We start from the raw sequence: 21662 nt of genomic DNA, 5'->3' as shown, positions 1-21662 counted from the left end.
GTGATCATTGTGTCATTGCTCTTGGCTCCTCCTCCTCCTCATCAGGGCTGGAGACGCTGAAAGGCAGCGACACAGCGACCTGGACGCGAGGGCTGGAAACACTGGAGCTCACTTTATCTCCTCAGCTCCTGCTCCACGAAAAATCCAAGGTACGACCTGCTTTCATCTCACTTTTCACTCGCAGTTTACTTTAAATCCACGTTTTCAAGAACAGATTATTTATTCTGGCTTCTTTGACATGCTTCATATTTTCATTTAGCTTTTGACTATTTTGGAGGAAAAACAATAATTGATTGATAATTCAACAATAATATATACAGTATATAAATTAATCAATATTTATTTGTACATCACTTTTTATACAAATTACATGTAACAATACACACATACAATTAAGACATTAAGGCCAGAATTGAGCATAGATTTAAAAAAAATAACCCAACTGATGAAACATCAGGTGTAGAGAGCTTTGGTGACATGAACAAACAACTTAAATATTAATCATAAAAACGCAATAAATGAAGTGTGAAAATGATAAGAATTAAATTCTGTATGTGAGATTAAAAGATGTGCAGTGAATAAATGTTTAAAAAGCACATAAAATAGGGATTGAAATAGATTATATGAAATAGTCAAGAGTAAAACATGCTAAAATATAGATTAAGGAGAAAAAAACCTCTAATATCAATAATTTAAGGTTTAATATATATATATCGATATATTGTTTATGCTCCGTGCAAACACGTCATTTCTTTTTAATATTTTGGCTCAGATTACTGAAATCAAGGGAAATTGAGCTTTAATTATGAATTTGAAATGATCATCTTCAACTTCCACCCAAGAGCAACACATAATCTTTAATATTCTGTCATTTTATCACGATAATTATCGATATAGACAGATTTGGAATTATTTTCTGGCCTTTTCTTGCAGCTTTATATTTGCTGCAAGTTTCTCTGAAAATGATCTGATGATAAAAAAGTAAATGCTGAAGCTGTTGTGCAATTTTTTATTGTTGGACTAGGAACACAAACATAAGCAGATCAATACCGAGTCCATTTACTGCAGTTACTGTAGATAAATTATTAATAGTGGTCTCGTGGAAATGCAGGCACTTTGGCTCCTACAAGGCCACAAATAAATCAATTTGCACATCAAATAGGAATAAACGCTAAATAAAAAATTGTCTAAAAAACATTGTTGCTTTTGCACAAAAATAATTGATGTAAATTGATTTTTAAGCTAATTTTAAGCTTTTTCACTTGCCTTGTTTGTATATGAAGGCAATGAAAGGCCATATATCGTGTTTTATATTGGTTTTCTGCACGTTCGTTCTGCTGTGACTTGCTGCATGTACACATCATCATGAGGTGGTGGCCTCTAAAGGACAAAAAAATGATTTAGTAACCCAGTAACTAAGGGTTACTTTGCTTAGAAATCATAGCATTATTACTTTTTTGTGATGGGTAAAGTGATCATATTTAGTGTTATATAAATGTATTAATGTGTGTAGTAGTGGTGTCGTTGCCTAACACTGTTAATATAAGATCAACCTGCATTAAGGCAAAGACTAATTTCTGCAATTCAAATTAACCTAACCTAATCCAATTTAATCTAACCTTACCTTACCTAACCTATTTTAACCTAACAAGTCCAACTTTACACAAGCTATCCTAACCTAACTCAACAGAACCTAACCTAATGTTACCCAACCCAATCCAACATAACCTATCCTAATCTAATCTAATTTAACCTAAACTAACCATAACCATCTAAACCTACATAACGTAACCCAATCTGACCTAACCTTATATTATCTAACCTAATCTAATATACCAAAACCTAATTTAATCTAACCCAATCTAACCTAACCTAACCCAATGTAATCTAACATAATTTAAATCAACCCAACATAATCTTATTCAGTTTAACCCAATCTAATGTAATCCAATTTTACCGAACCTAATCTAATCTAATCTAATCTATGGTGTTACCGATTTAATTTACATGTTATATTCACATGTGTGTTTGCAGAAATGGGTGGAGGTAAGAACATGGGTCACATGACTGAACCTGCAGGTCACAGAGAGAAAACTCTGCGGGAGAATCTAGACGTGGATCCTCTGTTCATCCGCTTCCTGCGAACATTCAAGGAAGTCCTCAAGTTTGTCCTGTTCAGCTACACAGTGCTGTTTGGGGCTCTGCTGCTCGCCAGATGGACCACGTATTTTATGGTGGGGAAGTGAAAGCAAACAGAGGAACAGTTGTGACACTGAAGAGCTCATTAATGATCAGCCAGATCCTTCCAGGGACTCGTGGTCTGTGCCGGTCAATATATAAAGTATCAACGTCTCACAGCTCAAGTGGCCGCATTTGTTTGGTTCTGTGATTTCTGCTTTTTTCTGTCTTTATAATCATATAAACAAGGTGATGCAGAGACAAAAGACGGAGAAACTCTACAGAGAAACTTATTTTAAATTTGCCATTTTGCACCTGTTTGTGTTTGTTGAAAATGTGTTGAAATGTGTCATCTAGCCCTCATGCAACCTTTACAAAATTAACTCTATTAATTACTCATATTAACTGCTATTAAACACAAAATGTATATTTAAAAAAAAACAGCACATTATTTTCAGTATACTGTATGTTTCTGCTTCCACTGGCTATTTATTATAAAACACTGCCACCTGCAGGATTAATAGGTCATGCCTAGAAGAAGAAAATGGGTCAAAATTAAGTTGAATAGTAAAAAAAATAGTTTGAGGCCAAAGTTTGAGGCCAATGAAAGTATAATAACATGGAATACAGGCTTTTTTCAGTTGGTACATTTTATGTCCTTAAGGTGCTGAGTGTTACTATTTTTTTACACAGCATGTTATATCATAAGAAACACAAGCATTTCACTTCATATGCATTAATACAGCCAAAACTATCAAGAAGATATATATGGAAAAAGTAAAAATTACCCTAAGGTTTCATGAGGGCTAGAAACTGATATTTACTGAACTGCTGTGAAACGTGTCGCAAACATAAAGAGTATTATGTGGATAAAAAGGACTTTATTGTTTACTTTATCAGACTCAAGAGGGAAGCGCATCTTTTTTGAACAACAAGGTCAACACATGAGTATATACAAAATGTTTGTCCACCATTTCACACTTTCAACACCTCACACATGTGCATGAAACAATAGGTGATGTAACAAATAAGGGAGACGTTCACCAAAATATCAACTTAACCTCTTTCTATAGGGGGCAAACAAAACAAACAGTACGAACTAAACAAACAACAACCACAACAATAACATGTGCAATAAAACCATATATATATATATATATATGTGTGTGTGTATGTGTATATGTATGTATGTATGTGTATATATGTATCTTTGTGTATATGTATGTATGCATATATATGTATATGTGTATGTGTATGTATATGTATATATATATATATACATATACATGTGTTGTGTGTTTGTAGGTATACATACATATATATATAGCATGGGTCACTTTCATTTTTATTTTTATATTTTTATTCTTATCTTATTTTATTCTATTCTCTATTTTTAACAGTGCTGTGTGTGGATGCTGGAGCTGTTAATTTCCCAGAGGGAACCTCCCAAAGGGATTAATAAAGTCGTCTGTCTGTCTTTCTTATGCAAAAACATTCAAACTTTCAAGGATTTTCACTGGAACCAGTCAACTCAGAAGTGACTTCACTTCTGTCAGTTCTGACTTCTATTTAACTTTATTTTCCATGTTCTCGATTGACAATTTCAAGCTTTAATGCCAGATACATGACATTTTTAGTGGGATTAATGATTTTTTTCTAATCTAATTGAAAGGAAAAACAATTAGGAAAGTAACAAATAACAGTAACAAAAACAAAACAAAATTAATAAATAAAATTGTTTTTTTTTTAATTCTAATAAACTATACATAAATATACATACGTAAATATAAATACACAAATACATAAATAAATGGACAAATACATAGAATTACTAAAAAAAGATTGATATCGTCTGCTTGTCACTCTGTTCTGCTCTCATATAAAGACAAGTTATATTTTATATACATTTAAAACATAACTTATGTAGGTTGAATCTAATTTTGTAAATTAATCCCTAAATAAAATGTAGTTTCCCGTTTTGACGTCACTGAATTCTCACTGCGTGCGTGGGTGCGTTTGATTCCCTCACTGGAACCACGCGCACGGGCGGGGTTTGAGGAATTACAAGGCTGTTCTAATGAAGTCTTGAATACTTTTTATGAAAAGTGAAACGAATTTTAATCCGCATCACCTAGTTGTTTTCCTGGACGCGAAGAAGGGTCAAATGATCCACTGTTTAGTTGAGGAAATGTCACGTTTCCCGCCCGCACCGCTCTGTCACTTTGAAACCTCCTGAACGCCGCCTTGAGTGCGCCATTTTGAAAGTGTAGTACTGGGGAGAGGCGACAGCAGAGGCGAGGGAAATCTCAAAGTGGAGTTCAAAGTCTAAAAAAGACACTTCTCGGGCTTGTTGTTCACTTGGATTTTGATTAAAATTGTCTCGGAACTGCCCGAATTACCCGGAGCCGGAACTTGCGCGGGTCTTCGGACTTCACGAGCAGCTCTCCGCCGCCTCATTCCTCCACTGCACTTCGGTCAGAACCACCCAGCCGACCCGGGTCAGACTCCAGCTCCAGTCCAGGGCCGGAGCCACTGAGACCCGCTCAGTGTGAGCAGCTCACCATGGCAGGTAAAGCTGCAGAGTATTTGTGAGGTTTTTATTGTTATTATTGTTATTATTATTATTGTTCAGTAAAGTTTCTCCTGCACAGATGGGGCTGTCTGAGTCTCCAGGCTAAAGTTAGCTCCGAGATGCTAGGAGTGTATGTTTGACAGCGTGAAAGAGAGTTTTTACAAACACAATAATGCGTTAAATATTAAAACCGACTGATTAATCTTATCAGCAATTATTAGCAAGAAGATATACACTGCCATGTTGTTACTATGCTAGATTTAAAGGTGTTTTTTGCTCAGTTAGCTGCAGGGCCGTTTCTAGCTTTGTGGGGGACATATGCAAGATGCTGTTTGGGGGGCCCCAGTTTGCCAAACTACGATGCAGAGGGTTGGGAATCGTCACAGATGCCACAAAACGCTATTATTGAGATATTCGAGTTGTGATACGATGAGTGATGGGGCAGTATACGATATTATTGCTTATTGGGATTAAAAGCACTCACAGGTTAATCACGGTGAATTTCTATTTTCGTGTCAAACGTCTTAACTCTCCAGCATATTTATTACTGTGCCTATGGGGAGCAACATCTTTCCCCACAACTTGTTATCCATTCATTCATTCATTCATTCATTCATTCATACATAGAAGGCTGCACCTCATTGCAATAATATTGGAAATCACAATTATTTTTGTTTCAGGATAATCGTGACGTATACTTTTGAAATCGCCCCATGTCTAGATAGGATATTATCACAATATTTCGAAATAACGAGTATTTATGAAATCATCTAGTGTAGTAATGCAAGATATTATAAGCACAATGTTATCGGTGGATATTGGTTTTAAAATGGAATATCGAGCAAAAAAAACAGGCTTCAGTTATGATAACCTCTCATAATAAAATGCAATTATGAAGTTGAGCCATTCAAGCAAGTTAAACTGATAAATAAACACCATAATACGAGGAATAAAACAATCCTCTACATGTCAAGAAATAAAAAGATATTGAGTGTTTTGGTTGTTTTAAATTCTGAAAGCAAGAACAAAACTTAATATTCTCTAACTTCCTGTTAGACTCGGTGGACAACACTCACTGCATGACAGTGTAGTCCGATGATTTTGACTTAATTATGCCACAGAAACACCAGCCACAGTTTCTGTTATTTATATCCTATATTTCATTTTTTTAAGTACATAAAGGATTTTATAAACATATGAAGTTGTCCTTTTTTTGCTTTGGTTGTATTGAAAATGCTGTGTCTTTGTTTTGTCCAGGGGCCGTCGGTGGGAACAGTGATGTTCAGTGGTGCTTCTCCCAAGTCAAAGGAGCCATAGACGACGACGTAGCAGAACGTGAGTCGTCCATGCTGTGGTCACTGAACACCTGTGTGTGGATAACATCCTGCTCACCAGTCAGCTGACTTATGCTAATCCTCCAATTTGTGTTTGTAGTAGAGTTGGGTGAACTCTGGTGAGAGGTCAATATGATATGGATCTCAAAACACTGTCCATAATCTGATACACTAAGGCTTAGGTCATTTCCAAAGGCTGGGTCGGGACCCACAGATTTGTATTTGAGGTCCGCAAACAAACATGCAGAAGATTTATTTGTGCTTGTTTTAAGAACATGCATAAATAGAAGTTGGAAATGAGTAATTTTCCTACTCAAATTAGTATAATAGGTATCGTAGAAATGCAATAATCCACTGGAATGCTAAGCATGCTAGGCCAACAGGTGGCAAAAAAAAATCAGATTTCAACCATTAAATCAGTATACATGTAGTATTTAAGCCATGTGATGAGCATCAACCATCATGCATTACTCATAATTAAATTTGCAAGTGTTATTATGCTCATAATTTGCAAATAGTATGTCCCATGATGTGTATATAAGACTATTTTGATCTCCATATGAACACCTAGAGCCGTACTGGATCGTAGCCTTCAATAAGCAATTTCACAAATGACCTATATAGCAATGTTTACACTACATGATGACTTAGTTGTGTGTAAAGGATTGCAAGGTTATTTACAGTAAGCTTTCCCTGAGAGAGAGAGAGAGAGAGCGAGAGAGAGAGAGAGCGAGAGAGAGAGAGAGAGAGAGAGCGAGAGAGAGAGAGAGAGAGAGAGAGAGAGAGAGAGAGAGAGAGAGAGAGAGAGAGAGAGAGGCCTCCCCTTGTGTCAATAGCATACATACTAGCCTGTGGATAGGCTGAAAAACACTTACAGAAATAGTGTGTTTTAAAATTCTACTCTTGCTGAAATGATCATCTCCACTCGTCTGTCGTTTTTTGTTTTTTTCTGAGAGCGTGCGTGTGTGTGTGTGTGTGGAGTCTGGTCGTACCAAGCTCTCTCTGTACAACGCTGTCGTCTATAGTTAGGATCTCACCAGCTCATAATAATAGTGCTCGACTGTAAACAGGGATTGATTGTTATGTTGTAGGGTTTGATGGGAATGATTGTCTTTGAGAGATCCACCACAGTGGATCTCTACTGAAGTGTAGGTATGGTATCTTCTTGTGTTTGTTACCTCCAAAGGACATTTTCTGTTTATAAACACTGATCTTGTCAGACCAGTAGTCCCCATGGAAACCAAAAGCTGCTCCTAATGAGACAGAACATGATTTCTGAGGAACTGGTTAAGTTGAGGGGTAAATTAAAGGTTAGACATTGACTGTTTATGGTTAAGCGTTCCAGAATTTGGTTGATTTATTGAATAAATATTTTTTTCTTTTTTACTGTAAATGCATATGCATATCTGTTATCATTCAAGGTCATAATTTTATCTTCAATTTCTGTCAAATTAAAATAAATGCACCTTTTATTTGACAGCCGACATCATATCAACGGTTGAATTCAACCATTCTGGGGAGTTGCTGGCAACCGGGGACAAGGGTGGTCGTGTTGTCATCTTTCAACAAGAGCCAGAGGTAAGGTTTTTGTCTCTAATCTGATTATGTTGGAGTTTTAGCAGAAAATACCATTTGCAAAAAGACAAAAAATTGTGTCCCTTGACCATACAGGTAGTGAAATGCTGATTCTCAATGCATTAATACTTGAACCTTCAACTCCTTTTGCTGATTGTTATTGTTTTAGAGTAAGAATCAGCCACAGTGTCGAGGCGAGTACAACGTTTACAGCACCTTCCAGAGCCACGAGCCCGAGTTCGACTACCTGAAAAGCCTTGAAATCGAGGAGAAGATCAACAAGATCCGATGGCTGCCTCAGAAAAATGCAGCGCATTTCCTTTTATCTACGAATGGTGAGTGAACCTTGACTAGTAACTGAAATTTACGGGCAATAATAATGTTACTGAGGTCTTTTATGCTATTTCTCGTTTGTTAGACAAAACCATCAAGCTGTGGAAAATTAGCGAGCGCGACAAGAGACCGGAGGGCTACAACCTGAAGGAAGAGGACGGAAGATACAGAGATCCCAGCAATGTCACAACACTACGGGTGTGTACTGAATAAAACCATGTGCACACGCCATGTGTAGACTGCCTTTCCAATACTGACCCCCTCTGTAAAACCCCTTCATAAGTGTTTAGTTGTGCTTTAAATTACCAGATGAACCTGTTGAGCTAATGGTGCTTTTCCATTATACAGTTCAAGCACCTCCCTGACGCATGTTTTCAGGAATTTTTAAGTCTTTTTAATTGATCTACAGGATATTTTCATAAACTGAGAACATTTTCCGACATGAAAGTCTTTTTAACTGATCTACAGTTCGGCATTGTTGGCCGAACAGTGGCCGGCAGTCATTTTAGTCTCGGCTCAGCTCGCTTGGAACCTCATCAGAGCAGGTACTATCACTGTTGGAAAAGCAAAAAACAAGTTGAGTCGAGCTGTGCTTGAGCTGTATGGAAGGGAATGGAAAAGCGCCATGAATCCAAACCCTTTGTTTCTGTCACACACACATGCACATATTCTTTCCTGAAATGGTCCTCACCCGTGCTCTCCTCTCTCCCTCAGGTTCCAGTATTCAGGCCCATGGACTTGATGGTTGAGGCCAGCCCCAGGCGAGTGTTTGCGAACGCACACACTTACCACGTCAACTCGATCTCGGTCAACAGTGACCATGAGACGTACCTGTCTGCAGACGACCTGCGGATCAACCTGTGGCACCTGGAGATCACTGATCGCAGCTTTAGTATCCTTTTTGTTGATGTAACTCCTCACGTTGAGTCCCGTAGGCTTCAATAATCCTGCTTGTGGAAGAAACGTGGGTAAGACCCATGTCATTTGATTATTGGACATTTTATTTGTAATTAAACATCATACCACCACATGTCCCCAAAGTGAGGCTTGTGCACACAGTGACTTTACGCTCACGTGCTGTGATTTAAATGAGTTTTTCACCTTTTTCTCCGTATTGACCACCAAAACATGGCAGTAAATCCAGTATATTTTGGTAGTTTCTCTTTTTTCCATTTTGTGGTGTACTCCTGTTGAACCTCCTTGACCTCACGTCTTCAGATATTGTCGACATTAAACCAACCAACATGGAGGAGTTGACCGAGGTGATCACGGCAGCAGAGTTTCACCCAAACCAGTGCAACACCTTTGTCTACAGCAGCAGCAAAGGCACCATCCGCCTGTGTGACATGAGGGCATCGGCGCTGTGCGACAAATACAGCAAAAGTAAGCCAGTTTCGTTAATGCTGTGTGCCTGCTGGGGGCGCTGTTGTTGTATGCTGGGGTGTGTCTGTTCCAGTGGAGACTGAACAATAGACAATTAAACTAGTGTAGAATAAAATTAAGGGAAAATCTTTGAGTTGAGGCATTAATTGGCTGCAAATTACAGTTATTTTCATAATCTGTTGATTTATTTTATTAGTTGTTTTGTCCATAAAGTGTCGATCTGGGTTTCACAAACCAAAATTGTTCCTATTTTAATGATTTCTTTGTCCTATGATGCAAAGAAACCAGAACATATTCACTTTTAAATAGCTGAAAAGTTAGGGAAAAATGCGGGACTGAAGCTACAAGAGTTTTACTAAATTAAATGTTTTTTTGTTTTTTTTGAAGTCTTCGAAGAGCCAGAGGATCCAAACAGTCGCTCGTTCTTCTCTGAGATCATCTCGTCCATCTCCGATGTAAAGTTCAGTCACAGCGGACGCTACGTGATGACCCGCGACTACCTGACCGTCAAAATCTGGGATATCAACATGGAGACGCGACCAGTCGAGACGTATCAGGTCTGTAACTGTTGATGACATCTCATCTCATTTCATTCCCCCTGCAGACTTGGTAGTCTGCTGTAGTTTTTACCTTTTTTGTCCACAAGATGGGGGTGTTTTACTGTGCAGTCATTATTTATGGTGCAAAACAGTATTATAAATAAGTGTTTAACCATATTTACATTTTAGCAAACAAATTTACAAACTGTGAAACTTATTTTTCACAAATCCTGAAACACATTTACAAAAGTCTCAGTCCTGACGCAAAGGGAATGGATCAAAAGACTTTTAAATTTGTTTTCTAATATGTAAATTTGTCTCAGCATTTGTTAAAGTGTATTACATCTTCTAAATTTGTTTTGTAAAAATGTAATTTTATATATATACATATATATATGTTGTTTAGCACTACTAGACACCGTAGTTCTGGCTCTCTTCCATGTTAATTTTAATCTCCTATTATTACTGTCTACATTATAAACAGGTGCACGAATATCTCAGGAATAAATTGTGTTCACTGTACGAGAACGATTGCATCTTTGACAAGTTTGAGTGCTGTTGGAACGGGAATGACAGGTGAGCAAATATGTTTGTTTTTTCCACTCCACAAAAGAATGGTTTGTGTTTCTTCTAGTCCAATGTTAGTCGGACTAAGACAATAATTAGTACATTAGTACATACATATTCTCATTTAAACCTTGTTTAATCACTATATACTCATATATTCATGTGTATATTCTCGTTTATCCTTGTTTAATTACCATATAATCATATAATCTTGTATATATTCTCATTTAAACCTTGTTTAATCACTATATACTCGTATAACCATGTGTATATTCTTGTTTATCCTTGTTTAATTACCATATAATCATATAACCTTGTATATATTCTCATTTAAACCTTGTTTAATCACTATATACTCATATAATCATGTGTATATTCTCGTTTATCGTTGTTTAATTACTATATACTCACATAACATTGTGTATGTCATGTCAGCAAGTGGTCCGATTGCCTGTCTTAGTCTGACTAAGGCCATAGCTGGATTAAACTGTGCATGTAAATGTGTCTGCGTCCAGGAATTAAACAAAACTTAACGTGAAACTAATCACAACGTTAGTTCAGATTTTCTTCCATGATTATAATCTGCCATCCTCGTGTCCCTGCAGCGTCGTGATGACGGGCTCCTACAACAACTTCTTCAGGATGTTCGACAGGGACTACCGGCAGGACGTCACCCTGGAGGCGTCGCGAGAGAACTGCAAGCCGCAGTCCGTCCTGAAGCCTCGCAAAGTAAGCACGGGTGGGAAGCGTAAGAAGGATGAGATCAGTGTGGACAGTCTTGACTTTAACAAGAAGATCCTCCACACTGCCTGGCATCCTCTGGACAACATCATTGCGGTGGCCACCACCAACAACCTGTACATATTCCAGGACAAACTCGACTAGCGCTGTTGTTCTCGTCGAGCCGCTCGGATCCGTTTTCTGCTTCAGCCCCACTGCTCCGACACACACACTTAACAAACAACGTCTGTCCGTCTTTGGCTTAAATCCACAGATCCACGTCCACGCTCCATGTGTATTAGAAAGACTAGGGTTTGTTAATCTGAGGCCAGATTAAGGATATTTTTCTCGACTCACTCCATTCAGAGTCAGTGTTTGCAACTCCACTACATCCCAAATTAAAGGGAAAATTGTGTGCCATTGTGACATGATTGATTTTTTTGTTTTATGTCACAGCTAGCAATTATTGATTTGTTTTTGTAGTTTTATTATTTTGAATTACAAATTCTCTCTGTTGTTTATGTCTTTGTGTCGCACCACTAACACTCCACATCTGCCCCAAGTGTTTGTCAAGTTGCCAAGTTCACCACCGAAATATACACAGTAAAATGATGCTGTTTAAAGGAATGTTCAAGTGTTTTTACCAGGTTTTCGCTCAGTTAAAAACAAATCATATGCATATGCCACAGTAACTGCGACCACTGCCGTGTCACCGTCTATGTGTGTTCATAGAATCTGCCTTTTTTAATGCAGCAAATAATTCACTTTGTCCTGTTTAATAGTAACATCCATGTTTCATAACAATTAAGAGTGTAACACAACTGTTAAAAGGTCCGGCGTGTAAGAATTAAGAGCTTAGTTTTGCATAGACCATGTCCTACAGAGAATTTATGACAATGACGGTTTTATTTACCTTAACTGCTAGAGCAGTTAAAGCAGATTTGCACTGCTTTGTGTCAACTGGGGCGGCAGCGATTGTGTTATAAATTGTTTACTAAATTAATCGTCAACTATTCTCAGAGTTCTCTGATTTTTTTTTGAGAACAAAGCTTTGGGGAACACAGATTAGCATTTTTCAACAGTTAAAATATTCACATTTAACTCATTTTATTTCAAACCGATTAATCAATTGTCAAAATAGTTGACGATTAATTTAGTAATCGATTAATAATCTAGTAATTGTTTCAGCCCTCGCGCCAACTAGCCTCTGCTGCCACCCACTGGCATTTTTCCGCACTGCACCTTAGGTGATGTTTATGTCCTGTTATGTCAAGACTACCGTCACAACATTTGCTGTACTGCACGGTTAGCGCAGTAAAGGTAACAATTTGTTCTATCCTATCTACAGGTTAGCTTTTCTTCTTCGTGGGACAAATGCAGACAAAATCATCATTTATTATATATTATATAAATATTTAATTTCTGCCCTAGATTTTACACACTGGACCTTTTTAAAATGCATTTGTTTTTATTTACTCGAGCGCTGTAATCGGTGTCCTTATCAGAATCAGGTTTTCAGACCAACCCTGGTCTCGGTAGCGTCACCAAAACTTAAATTTAAATAAAAAATCACTTCCTATCTTGAGGTGAAACTGTAATGAAACCACTAATAATGTCATCAGGAGTGTGTGTGTGTGTGTGTGTGTGTGTGTGTGTGTATACAGTAATGTCCAGTCAGTGGGCGAGTTGATAAGAGGGAGTTGAATGTGGGCTCATCATGCCAAAGTGACTTTAAAGTTAACATTTGTTGTCGAGGCGTCGACGGTCAGACACGGACGTTATCGCACACGCGCGGACCATCGTTTAAGCTCAGGACAGAAAAAGCTGATAAACGTGGAAGCGCGTGACATTAATTTCTTGCTTTACCTTTTACCTGAATCTAGTTTGTTTTTGTTTTGTTTGTTTTTTAAATGATATTTTGTACCATACTTGGAAAAAAAAGAAGAAAAGAAATAAGAATAACCACTATAGCTGATTTATTTTTGTATAAATGAAAGCAATAGGATTTACAGTCTGATCACTGTCGCTTCTTTAGCCGTCGATGTCAGACTGAGGGGAGGTCACTTGAGGGTCAGGTGACCTTTCTTTGTAATTACGACTGTGGGGGAATTTTTTATTTTATTTTATTTTATTTTATTTTATTTTGTTGCTCTGGCTGGTGTTTTTGTGACGTCCCACCAAAGGAAATGGTGTCGTGTCTGACTCGGGACGTCCAAAGAAAAGTATTTTCAGGTTCGTCACTCGTACTAGAACAGTTTTAAATTTGACTGACTGTAACTGATTAGATCAGAGTTAGATTCTGAGTCTCAGTGTTCTGCTTCTCTTGTGCCATTTGGATTTGTTAGTGAATAATTATTTTTGCTTGCTGTGAAAGTGTAGGTCCACGTCGGGGCCTAAACAGGGTTAGAAATTCTTTAATCAACATTAAACTGTTCAGATTCTCTCTAAAGCTAGTCAAGTGTATTATTGACTAGACGGAGTTACTGATTTAGAATTATTGTCTCTCCCCTGTGATGCAGGGCCAAACAAACTATTGCTTATTTAAAAAGGAGAGTTTGTAAAAAGCACTTGGTTTGCTGATGATTAATGACTGTACTGAATATGGAGAATAAGTCAAATCTGTTTTTTTTTTTAAAGCCATGAGATGAGATCATGAAGCACACTGGTCCACTGGATCACGTTTATTTGTCACCTCTGCCATAAACAACTGAATTACCAAATCCAAAGTAATCACCCGTCTCCATATGTGGTGTTAAGCTCCCGTTGTTGAGTATCTTTCTCTCTCTGGCTGCATCCATACGTTTTCTTTTTAAATCAGGAAAATGCACATATCTGCGTCCAGTCGAGCATTTTGTGTGTTAATACGCACTCATTTTTTAATGATCGTAATTCGCTGATTCATATTTTTTAAGACATCTGCGATCCTGATTTCAATCGGTCTGGTAAAAACCCATATTGGTCGACATCCTCTAGTTGTTGACCTAGTTTCAGAAAGTTCTACTAATGAAAAATACCCGGGGTAACGTGGACGTATTGGGATCACAATTTATGCATTCTTTTTGTAAACAAGAACTGGAACGATGTGCGACTTAGTTTTAGAAAGTGAGGAACAAGAGTGATGAAAACTGGAAGTTGTTTTATATGTTGTGTCCATCGTTGGAGGACAGACTGGGGACACCGCACGACCTCCTGACAGGGAGTCATGTTTTATTTTTGTTTCCGACTTCTACGACATATTCTTACATATTCAATGGACATCGTGACCAACGTAACAGACCTTAAAGGTCTTTTGTTTTTTCCACGTCCACACTAAACTGCAGCAACACACTTTTCAAACAGAAACTCAATTTTGGGGTCCGGCAGCACACTTATCTGGAGCGGAATATACACATTTATAAACGGTTAGAGTGGCGTAGTGTGGATGCAGCCTCCGTTTCTCAGGTTTACATCATCTACGCAGCTAATTTTACTTCTTTCTTTCTTTTTTGAAACCTTTTTTTTTGCAGATTTTCTTAACGATCTGATGAGAGGTCATGCAGGTCGAGGGTTTTTCCCCAAATGATTTGCCTCATGTCACATATGTATAATATGTTTTAAACCTATATGTATGTATATATATATATATATATATATATATATATACATACATATATATACATGGCACCTTTTGTACCATTCCACCGTCAAGCATAATACAGATCAATGTTGTCCCTTCAGTCTTTCAAAAAGGAAGAATTTAGTCATCCACTGTTGAGAAATTGTCCTAGAAACATCCTGAGGTTGTGAGAAATTATTAATATAGAAAGATTACTAGATGAGAGCTGCAGACACGGTGGAACGTGGTCGTCAGACCTTCATTAGAAAACAATAAACAAACAAATGATTAAGGCTACAGTATTCACCATAAAGACGTTTAAAAGAACCCCCGTTGCCTTTCTTATAGGATTTAAAACAAGAAATAAGATAATCATAAAGTATGTTTCTTGGAACTTTCCAGCAAGAAACTGCTCAGGGGAATAAAAAGTCTCTCTCTCGCTGCTCTGTGAGCAAAAACCTCGTGACCTTGGAGGAAACGGCAGCTTCTCAGGAAAAACTGCCTGGCGTCAAAGGTAGAAGAGCGTCGTAGTCGATACACTTTTTACACATTCAGGGTTTCTGTCGTGATTTTTAAACGTGAATAAAAGCATACGTGCAGTTGTAGTGATCATGTGATCAAGGAACCTGCCTAAAATTGGAGTTTGAGGTTGTAAAGCAGCAGCAGCAGCAGCGTTATAAAACTAAATGTATCACAGGAGTTTATACAAAAAATGCACTTTTTTTTTTCTTTCTTTTTTTTATGTGAATTTTGTTTATTTGTTTTATTTCTTTTCGAGGGGCTCCTGAATTAAAGATTGTCGGAGAGTTTTTGATGATGATCTGTTGAAATGGTTCACTGTACAGCTCTTTTTTTTGTCTTTGTCCAATGGAAATAACGAACAATTTAGATTACAAAAAAGTAATAAAGAATTTCAAACCTGATTTCTGAACTTGATAACTCTTTCGGGTTGAAGCGAATCGATGGACTCACATTTGGCTTTAAATCAACACATTGGAGGATTTCAATGTTCAAATAATGTCTCCAAGATTATTTTGATGATGCAGGTAAATGGTCAAAGTCTGAGCTGGTCGACATCACCTGTGTTAGTACAACAGAACATCTGCTTTCTGGTCCGTGTCACCAAAAGAAAAAGAACTCCAAAATTTTACTTTATGGCATATGTTCTTTTGTCTTTTCTTTGTCTTTTATCGTTTATAATATTTTTAAAAATAATGTAAAATGCTATATCATAGACGACTACCTGGTCTGAAGACATGGTTGTTTGTCTCTACTCGATTTGGTATCATCGTTTGCCATTACTTCATAGCTCCTCCTCAATGTGGGCGGAGTTGTCATAGCACTGCTGCGTGAAACTACCGTGTCGTGGTTTTACACGCAACACAAACTCGTGACTTTGTAAAGCAGTTGTTTTCAGTGTGACTGAATCATTAGAATCCGTTGATTTCAAAGATTTGTTCACAGAATTGACATTTTCCAAAAGTGAGGACGTTTTCAGAAAGCAAGGACATTTTCAGAAAGCGAGGACGTTTTCAGAAAGCAAGGACGTTTTCAGAAAATGAGGACATTTTCAGAAAGTGAGGAAGTTTTCAGAAAGAGGACGTTTTCAGAAAGTGAGGACATTTTCAGAAAGTGAGGACGTTTTCAGAAAGAGGACGTTTTCAGAAAGTGAGGACATTTTCAGAAAGTGAGGAGGTTTTCAGAAAGAGGACGTTTTCAGAAAGTGAGGACATTTTCAGAAAGTGAGGAAGTTTTCAGAAAGAGGACGTTTTCAGAAAGCAAGGACATTTTCAGAAAACGAGGACGTTTTCACAAAGCGAGGACGTTTTCAGAAACATTCATCTGCAGAGTCTAACTGTCCACACTCGCTCAGCGTTGGTGTTCCTCGTAAAAAAACCAAAACAGCTCAGTTCGATTAACGCACAGACCTAAGTGTGACAATGGTGGCCCTGTAAAAGTGTCAGTGGAGTTCTTTGGGCTTGATTCTATTGCTCCTCAGAGACAAACAACGAGACAGAGCGGGAATTGGAGAGGAAACATGAAGGCGTTAACGACCCCGCGGTGACACGGCGTCCTCGGTGTTTCCTGTAGGTTTCCCCTGGGACGGTGATTTTCACTTGGAGAAAGCTGCAGAATTCCAGCTGAACCTTGAAACCTGAAACACCAGCGTCTCGCGCCCCTCTCTCTCTGTGCTCACCCCCCCACACGTCACCACTTGTGTAGCCTGTAATCCACGGTGGAGACCGACGCACTGAGCCCTGCAGGGCCACGCGTAAATCCCGCCTGCCTGGAGAGGAGCGCGGGACATTCTGTGAACAGTCGGCTGCAGACTCGAAGCGTAAATCCCCGTTTGCAGAGTCAAGCGATATTTTGATGTCCACTAAGATTTAGCAGCCGTCTTTATTAAAGCCGTCCACACCTGTTGGAGCGTGATGAATTGACAGTGAATTTGAAGCCGTCACTTCGTCACAGTGTGATAGTGAATGTATGGAGATTTGTAGATTTTCAATCTGATTTAATATTTTCAGATTTTTCAGAAACCAGAAAAAACATTCCTATATATGTGTTGGTTTACTTATTTATCTTAAAATATTCAAATTATGTTCAATCTTGCCAATTCTTTTTAATTGACAAAAGACCAACAATTTGACAAAAAATGACAAAAATGTCCAATAAATTGACAAAAGGGACCCAAAATTGGACAAAAATGGCCAAAAACTTTACAAAATTATAAAAAAATTGACAAAACCGACCATAAATTGGCAAAAATGAACCAAAACCTGACAAAACTAACAAACATTTGACAAAAATGACCAAACATTTGACATAACTGACCAAACTGACCCACTCATCACAGACATTGTGTCATGTAAGAAACGTTCACTTAAAATAATTTTAATAACAAATGCCTTTTTTTCTTCTCGTGCAAAACCTGGAAAAAATAGAGCAATGTCCAGGAAGTAAGTCTTATTTTACTTTCATAAAAATCCCTTTTTACAGTGTGTGAAGCTGTGAGTGATGAAATAATGAGTGGACATTTATTCCTCTCGTCTCTGTGAACATAATAAAGTCGCTCAGTGGACAGTAAGTGTCCTCTTTGTCCTCCATCACAGGAGAAAACAAAACAAACACCTGTCAGACATAAAATATCCACACTTTTCACACCAAACGAGGCCGGAGACGACGTCATCGTCAGCAGCAGCGTGAAATACGGTCTTTGCACATTTGAGACGCACTTTGATGGACTTTTCATCTGCGTCGCCCGCGTCTTTGTGCTGACGAGAAGGAAAACACATCTTCTTAATTGAATCGCTCATTTCCGAGCTATTTAGTCTGAATCATTTGTTTCCCTGATGCTCTCGCTGTCGATACTTCACAGCCACGCTTTGACTCGTGATAGATGCTCATCCCGTCTTTAAAAGAATCTACTTTTGCATCTAAATAAAGTGAAATAAGTTGGTGGATAATGTGACTTAATCACTCCTGGCTGGAATTTGAGCAATTTTGTAAATTGACCCGTTTTCTCACGTCGTTAAAAAAAAAAAGGCTACTCTCTTAAATTAGCACCCGTCTGCCAGCTTCTGTAAATTATCCTGCAAAGTGCGCTGGTGTCCAGTTTAGGACACTGACAGTGGATGTAGCCTCACGGGAATGACAGGCGGGTGAATTGATGAGGGCGGTGAAGTGATGAAAAAGCGTCTGTCGCCCAAACACACACAAAAACAGCTTTTCATCACTTTCTTAGGCAGTTTTCTCGTCGGGCTGGACCATATGCTCCAAAATGTGATCAAAATAAAACTAAATTTGAAATCAGTTAATACTTATTATCAAAAATATATAGTTTCAAGTGCATAAAACTAATTTGAGCTCAAACTTTGCCACTTTTTCTCACCTTTATACAGTTTTTTGGAAGTAAACTGAAGTTTGTTTTCTCCCACACCAAATCCCATAGAGAAAATCAGTGATTTTACACCACAGCACACAGGAGTTGTTAATCCACTGCTGCCTCCATCATTAAGTATAAATGTGTTATGTTTTGACTTTGGTGTCTGAAAATCTTTGTACGGATTTACCTCAGTGACACAAACTGGCCACACGGGGCAGCAGTAGACCAGCGGCTCATGTGTCGGTGTGAGCTAAAATCACAGATTTTCTCTATGGGATTTGGTGTGGGAGAGTGAGCGGCTTACAAACTTTTATAAAGTTGTCAAAATCATTTGATTTGAGTGTTGATAATATGTCAAACCCTCAAAACATCCACATTTCATAAAAATAAAAACCTATATATCAAAGAAATATGTAATTCTTAGAGAAAAATAATAACTAGACTTTATAATAAACACAAGATATACTGGAAATCATAATAATATCTTGTTTTACTTGGGAATTATTTTGATTTGTTCATTTACTGAAATATATTATGAAACAATTTCATATTCTTATGTATTTAATTTCATCTTTAAACATGTCTTTCATTGTTCCCGCAAAAAGAGAGACACACGTTTAATTTATGATCAATTACCAACGTCGTCAGCCACTGTAAAGTGTCTGAAAGTGGCCCTTAAATCCTCGTGTAAGCGGTTTTGTGGGGATTTGATGCTTGGATGCGTCCTCTTCTCTTGTTTATGTTTCTGGAGGGCGTAAAGTAACGACGGACGGCCGTGTGACTGTGAGCGGAGCATCACTTTACAGAGAGCTCATCAGTGAAGAGGCTGTTTTACACTCGCAGCTCTCTTCAGCGTCCACGCCGTCAATCAATCTCCCGCCGTGTCAATAAGCTAATCGCTCTAATGTGTCAAAATTGATTTTCTTTTTTACCTCCCACTCTCTCTCATCCTGTTTCTTCACTCACCTTGAATACAGCTGATTTACAGTGTTTTTGGTGCAGTACTCACCTTTTATAATCTAATTTTCTGGCCAATAAACAATAAACCCCCTTTTTACTGGACTATCCTTAAAAAATCTCCATCAGTGTATATTATCACTGAAGTATCAGAGTCAGACTCTCATCTCCAGCTCTTAAACGCACCTCTAATCTGTTTACAACTGCTTTAATCTGACTAAAGAGTCTTCATGCGTCAGTTACACATTGTCTCCTTAATGAAAATGCAACAGAAAATAAATTTAAAGTCCATTAAAGGGCAACTTTACCCAGAAAATACAATTTGAGCATTAGGATTGGAAAAAATAAAATAACGTTAAAAGTCACTTCCCACAAAACGAGGGTTCGATTAAGAAGAAGCTGGTGTGAATGTATGGAATTAGATTTGTGACAAAATAATTGTAAATATCTAATGTTTGTCAAGATTATAAACGTTAGATACTTATAATTATTTTGTCGGATGTCGACGGGGAACGAGTTCCAGAGGAACAGCGACTCCAAGCTCGTGGTTATGTCGCTCCAAAATTCAGTAGCGAATCAGCAGTCAGCTTCCTAAGGCCCGCCCACAAACAAAAAACCATGACGCAAAGAACAAATCAGTGAGTGCAAAGAAAAAGTGTATTTTCAAACAATAAAATACAATATTTTTGTATGATTCAATCAACATTTTATTTGCTTCTTGAAATTATTGACACAAATCTAATTCCATATGAATGCACCCTTTAGGGGCCACAAGCCCCCAAGTGCATGTGCCACATTTGGCCCGCGGGCCTCACTTTGTTTGAACACACCTGTTTTAGTATGAAATCATGAAGGCAGACGACGAGATACAACCTGTTGCAAAGTGGTGACGGCCTTCACTCTTTCACAGTTCTTCAGGTCTGCCCCACCTTTGCTCATGTGACCTCAGTGTGAATGTGTGTCATGTGACATCAACTCTCTCTCTCTCTCTCTCTTTTGGCACCTCCGCTCTGACACTAAACCACATTCCTCCACCTCTGAAGCCCCAAATATATTCATTCTCACTAACCTGTTACCGTGAAGCCATTCATCATCGCTCAACTGTCCAAACACGCGAGGTGTTACGGAGACAACGCGGCCACAGTGGTTTGGAGTGTCTCCAGTGACCCTGGCCGTGGAGACGGTTTCCAGTCAGAGGGACATAAAGAGAGACATAAGGACTAAAGAGAGCTGGAGGAGGACGGGCGGGGCTGCATCGCAGGTGTTAGGGAGCGAAGATTAACATTCTTATCGGAGAGATATTGTCAGGTGCTTAATGCCGCCACTGACCAAGAGTGATTTAAAAGCAAAGCTCTGCTTGTTTTAAACATAGATCATATATACTGTGTGAAAAATGGATGTGGTCTTCCAGTTTCCTCATGATGCCAACCAGGAAATAAGAATATATTGAATAGCGACGAAATGTACTATGTACATTTTTCTACTACACTTGTATCACCACTTTCTACGGGAGCATAGTCACTTAGAATAACATTGAGAAATAGCTGTGTTTTTCTGAATTAATGAGAAAATACAGATATTTCTGGAAAAATACAAAACTAATCACCCCATCTATCGAGCTTGCTAGCTATCTAGCTAATTAGCTAGCTAGCAAAGTAGTTAGCTAGACACAATCTATCTCTATCTGTCTATCTATCTTGCTAGCTATTCGGCTAAATAGTTAGCTAGGTATAAAAAGCTAGACACAATTATCTGTCTATCTATCTTGCTAGCTATTCAGCTAAATAGTTAACTAGGTATAAATAGTTAGACTATCTATCTATCTATCTATCTATCTATCTATCTATCTATCTATCTATCTATTTATCTATCTATCTATCTGTCTATCTATCTAACTATCTAGCTAGCTTGCTAGCTCGCTAATTAGTTAGCTACAAGCAGTTATCTATCTTGTTAGCTATTCGGCTAAATAGTTAGCTAGGTATAGATGGTTAGACTATCTATCTATCTAGCTAGCTAGCTT

At 38.0% G+C, this 21662-nt stretch overlaps 1 protein-coding gene across 1 annotated transcript; it reads left to right on the top strand.

Annotated features, from left to right (window-relative positions):
- Positions 1-4396: 4396 nt before the first annotated feature.
- LOC131464048 (serine/threonine-protein phosphatase 2A 55 kDa regulatory subunit B alpha isoform-like) lies at positions 4397-13650 on the top strand. The gene is made up of 10 exons (XM_058636301.1): positions 4397-4747; positions 6008-6085; positions 7565-7662; positions 7829-7994; positions 8078-8190; positions 8707-8884; positions 9211-9375; positions 9763-9932; positions 10399-10490; positions 11087-13650. Exons 1-10 carry the CDS (start codon positions 4741-4743, stop codon positions 11364-11366), a joined length of 1347 nt encoding a protein of 448 aa, XP_058492284.1. The 5' UTR covers positions 4397-4740; the 3' UTR covers positions 11367-13650.
- Positions 13651-21662: the final 8012 nt, after the last annotated feature.

This window comes from Solea solea, chromosome 8 (genome assembly GCF_958295425.1).
Source record: "Solea solea chromosome 8, fSolSol10.1, whole genome shotgun sequence".
Lineage (NCBI taxonomy): Eukaryota > Metazoa > Chordata > Actinopteri > Pleuronectiformes > Soleidae > Solea > Solea solea.
The sequence above is the reverse complement of the archived record's forward strand: the minus strand, read 5'-3'. Positions and strand labels throughout refer to the sequence as shown.

Coding starts and splice junctions, on each gene's coding strand:
- LOC131464048 (XM_058636301.1), top strand. Junction 6,086..7,564: donor AGACGACGACGTAGCAGAAC/GTGAGTCGTCCA, acceptor TTTATTTGACAG/CCGACATCATATCAACGGTT. Junction 8,191..8,706: donor GCAATGTCACAACACTACGG/GTGTGTACTGAA, acceptor TCTCTCCCTCAG/GTTCCAGTATTCAGGCCCAT.